Source organism: Chiloscyllium punctatum, chromosome 17 (genome assembly GCF_047496795.1).
Source record: "Chiloscyllium punctatum isolate Juve2018m chromosome 17, sChiPun1.3, whole genome shotgun sequence".
NCBI classification, from domain to species: Eukaryota; Metazoa; Chordata; class Chondrichthyes; order Orectolobiformes; family Hemiscylliidae; genus Chiloscyllium; species Chiloscyllium punctatum.
Window position 1 is genome coordinate 71,713,425 of NC_092755.1, and position 4,479 is coordinate 71,717,903.

Genomic DNA, 4,479 nt, shown 5'->3' on the forward strand with positions numbered 1-4,479 from the left:
CAAATGTAACAATGCCTGAATAAACATACTTCTTTTTAAAGAAACACAATAATAAAAGGCTACAGTCAGCGACTTTTTTCGTAACAGCGAAATTCTAGGATATTGACCAGGACTGGGTCCTTGGTGAATAACTTTTAATAGCGAAATATCAACTTAGATCCAAGCTGCTAAGTTTGCAAACTGATCTTGATGTTTTATTCCTTTGTATTTATGGAGCTGAGGTGGGGGAGCGAGGTCGCTGCTTGCGGCATTTCAAACTTTCTGAAAGTTAAATATCAGGTCAACAGGAGTTTGTGCGTTTTGCCCAGGCTCTGGCCTCGAACGCTGTGGCTTCGCTGGCTGGAGCTGCCTGGAAGTTCACGCTGTCTGCTTGAACGACCCATCTCCGGGTGATAGGAACGCACTTTCGCGCAAGGAAGCGATAAAATCACTGAGTGGTCATGGGTGGGGGGTGAGAGAATATCTGCTTCTGCATTTCCCTCAACCAAAGTGGCGGAAATCCAGTCAGTATCAGATGAATGGCAGGCGCCCGTGTGGTTGTTTGGCCAATCTTTTGATGATCAACACCGCCCCCCACCCCGCCCTTTCTCTCTCTCTCTCTCTCTTTGCTGCTCTTTTTTTTCGCCCGAGTCTCAGAGACGGTCCGCCCCCTCTTAGCTCACTTCACAGTTGCCAGTCAGAGAGCTGCCTCTGTAAGTGAGTGAGAGAGAGTGTGTGTGTGTTTACTTCCTTTCTACCTGTGTCCCACCAGCGCACGGGAAACAGCCCTTTTGAAGTGAAAGCGAGAGGACACACTTGCGGATCCTTGGGACTGTTTTGCCTTTTGCTGAGGAGGGGGACGCCGAAACAGCCATCCCTCCCGACCCACCTCCCCCCGCCCCTGGATTTCTTTTATATCCAGTTTTTGTCGTTGGAACCTTCTGTTCGGAGAACTCGCCTTGCTGTCCAGGGTTTGCATCACTGAAGTCAAGCACTGGGACAAGTTTGAATGGGAGAAAAAGTTTAAGCAGAGAGACGATTGGAGCAGCTGGTTGTACTAATTGGTTTGGAAGGGAGTTGGGTGGAGGAGGAGGGGGTGGGGGTGGGGGGTGAAGGAGGGGGAAGAGGTTTGAGATGGGACGGCTGGTCAGAGTGAGTTGCCTGTACACCCTGACCTGGTGGTGGTCGATCCTGGGCAACCTGGCGATCAGCTCGATCGAATCGGAGCGCTCTGAGAGAGAGGGCAGATGCCAGGCCATTGACATCCCCATGTGCCGGGACATCGGCTACAATATGACCCGCATGCCCAACCTGATGGGGCATGAGGACCAGCGCGAAGCGGCCATCAAACTGCACGAGTTCGCGCCCCTGGTCGAGTACGGCTGCCACACTCACCTCAAGTTCTTCCTGTGCTCCCTGTACGCGCCCATGTGCACCGAGGAGGTCTCCATGCCCATCCCCGCCTGCCGGGTCATGTGCGAGCAAGCCCGCCTCAAGTGCTCGCCCATCATGGAGCAGTTCAGCTTCCGCTGGCCTGACTCCCTGGACTGCACCCAGCTGCCCAACAAGAACGACCCCAACTACCTGTGCATGGAGGCGCCCAGGAACGGCTCCGACGACGCCCCCCGCGGCTCCAGCGTCCTGCCGCCCGTCTACCGGCCCCACCTCCGGGGAGGCAGCAGCCCCCAGGAGCTCTTCCCCTTCTCCCATGAGAGCCCCTCCAAGGCGGCCTGCGAGAACTACGACAAGTTCCACCGGGTGGAGAAGAGCGCGTCGTGCGCCCCTCTCTGTTCCCCCTCAGTGGACGTTTACTGGGCCGCCCAGGACAAGAGGTTCGCCTTCGTCTGGATCGCCGTCTGGTCGCTGGTCTGCTTCTTCTCCAGCGCCTTCACCGTCCTCACCTTCCTGATCGACCCTCAGCGCTTCAAGTACCCGGAGAGGCCCATCATCTTCCTGTCCATGTGTTACTGTGTCTACTCTGTGGGCTACATCATCCGCCTGTTCGCTGGAGGGGACAGCATTGCCTGTGACAGGGACAGTGGCCACCTCTATGTCATCCAGGAGGGCTTGGAGAGCACCGGCTGTACCATCGTCTTCCTGGTCCTCTACTATTTTGGCATGGCCAGTTCCCTCTGGTGGGTTATCCTCACACTGACATGGTTCCTGGCTGCCGGCAAGAAATGGGGCCATGAGGCTATCGAAGCCAACAGCAGCTACTTCCACCTGGCCGCCTGGGCAATCCCTGCCATCAAAACCATCATCATCCTGGTGATGAGACGTGTGGCCGGAGATGAGCTGACCGGCATCTGTTATGTGGGCAGCATGGACGTCAATGCATTGACTGGCTTTGTGCTCATCCCGCTGGCTTGTTACCTGATCATTGGCACCTCGTTCATTTTGTCTGGCTTCGTGGCGCTGTTCCACATCAGGAGAGTCATGAAGACAGGTGGTGAGAACACGGATAAACTGGAAAAACTGATGGTGAGAATAGGTGTTTTCTCGGTGTTGTACACTGTCCCCGCCACCTGCGTCATCGCCTGTTATTTCTATGAGCGCCTCAACATGGACTATTGGAAGCTGTTAGCAACGCGGGAGAAATGCAAAGGGGGCAACAATTCGAAACCTCTGGACTGCACCATGAGCAGCTCCATCCCAGCGGTGGAGATTTTTATGGTCAAGATATTCATGCTTTTGGTGGTGGGGATCACCAGCGGCATGTGGATTTGGAGTTCCAAGACCCTGCAGTCTTGGCAGAACATTTGCAGCAGAAGATTCAGAAGAAGGGTCCGCAGGAAACCTGCCAGCGTAATTACCAGCAGTAGTGGGGTTTCCTACGGAAAAGCTCAACCTCCTTTGAAAGCACATGGGAAATATGAACCCGCACTCCCACCAACTTGTGTTTGAAATGAGTATTGCCCCGAACATGAGTTTGTCCCTCTCTTTTCCCCTTCTTGGTTTGTGTATAGGGTTGGTCCAGGAGGCAAATGACCCAAAACGGGGAATCTGAAGACAACTTGCCTACAATGACAATGTTAAGGAAAAATAGATTCTATTGCTGGCAGCACTGCTAACTTGGGCTGGACGCAGAGGTTCAAATAAAGGTTAAACTATTGGAGGAACCTGTGACGTCTAAAACGTTTGGAGCTCAAAATCATCAGAGATGTGTGTGCTCCTACAGCATGTGTTCTGCTGTAATTCTGGATTGATTTAACAGTTCAATCATCATATTTTGTCCAGCTCAGCAACTATTTACCTTTTAAAATGAAGCCTTCAGGGATAAGTAGGGTCTCTTCAAAAGATTCAGTATCTTGTGGATAAGCAATATTCTGCTGAAGATGGGCAGTTTTAACAATGTGCAATAGTTTCTTTTTCTCTCTCTTTTCAACAATCAGCTGCAGATAAAAGGCTCACAAAGAATCTTCTTCTGACAAAAGAACTTAGAGGTATGGGCGACAGAAGTTCTTTAATGACACATTTTGCTTTCTGATGGAAATCAGGCCAGTGTCAGACAAGTTGAACTGATTTGTAAACGGGCGATTCAAAGAGACCCACGAAGCTTATCGACTCGTCTTATTGTAAAGCTAATTCTAGCCATGAATAGATCAACAAGCACTAGATAAAACAAAGAGTTTGTGTGGACAGGGAGCCCCTGTGATCTTGTAGCTCTTCACTTGCTTTGTGAAGCACATTGGGACATTTGTATATATTTGTAAAATATAATTGTTGTCAAGTTTGTCTATTTTATAAAATAAAATGTTTCTTTAGTTTGGCAAGAAATCTGCTGAATATGTGACAATTCTTAAAAAGCAATCGTTTCATGGCAGACTGTGTAGAAAGGCAATGCCTGGGGTTAAAATGCAAAGCTACTGCCTGCTAAACTTGATTTATTGCTGCTACGTGAAGGCAGAATATTAAAGAAAAGGGCAGGTCAGACCTGTTGTGAACAGAATTTGCGTGACGTTAGTTAATTAAAGTTGTAAGTAATTGGAGCTGCTGTGATGTTCCATTTTATATTGACTATAACATAATGGCATACTTTAAAATATTTAAAAAGGGATAGTGTTTTACTAAATGCCATAGTCAGCCCAGCTGTAAAGTTAATTAAACTATGCTGATTTGTATTACCACTCCTAACGGGTTGCTTAGAGCAAAATACAGTAATGCAGCAACTGAGATTCTGCCACTTCAAAAACAAACATTTATCACGGTGAAGAACAGCCTCAACAAAGTACCCTTTAATATATTGTAGAAATATAGAACAACAGATACAAGCACCTTTTTTAAAAGAAATTCCCTAACAATCACATTTTGTGATGAAATAAACTTTCGCTTTAAAATGCAATCAGTTTGAGAGGACTGAAGATTGTCATATCCACTGGGAGGGTTTACTGTGTTTAACTGCAGTGTTTGGTTGGTTGAGTGCCTCACACAATGACACAGTAACAAAACTCACATGCATTATTTTAATTGGATTTGCAACAAGGGAACGGTGAATGGTCG

General features: G+C 48.6%; 1 protein-coding gene across 1 annotated transcript; it reads left to right on the top strand.

Moving 5' to 3' along the window:
- Nucleotides 1-1,106: 1,106 nt before the first annotated feature.
- Nucleotides 1,107-3,756, top strand: fzd10 (frizzled class receptor 10). The gene has a single exon (XM_072587405.1). It carries the CDS (start codon nucleotides 1,114-1,116, stop codon nucleotides 2,881-2,883), a length of 1,770 nt encoding a protein of 589 aa, XP_072443506.1. The 5' UTR covers nucleotides 1,107-1,113; the 3' UTR covers nucleotides 2,884-3,756.
- Nucleotides 3,757-4,479: the final 723 nt, after the last annotated feature.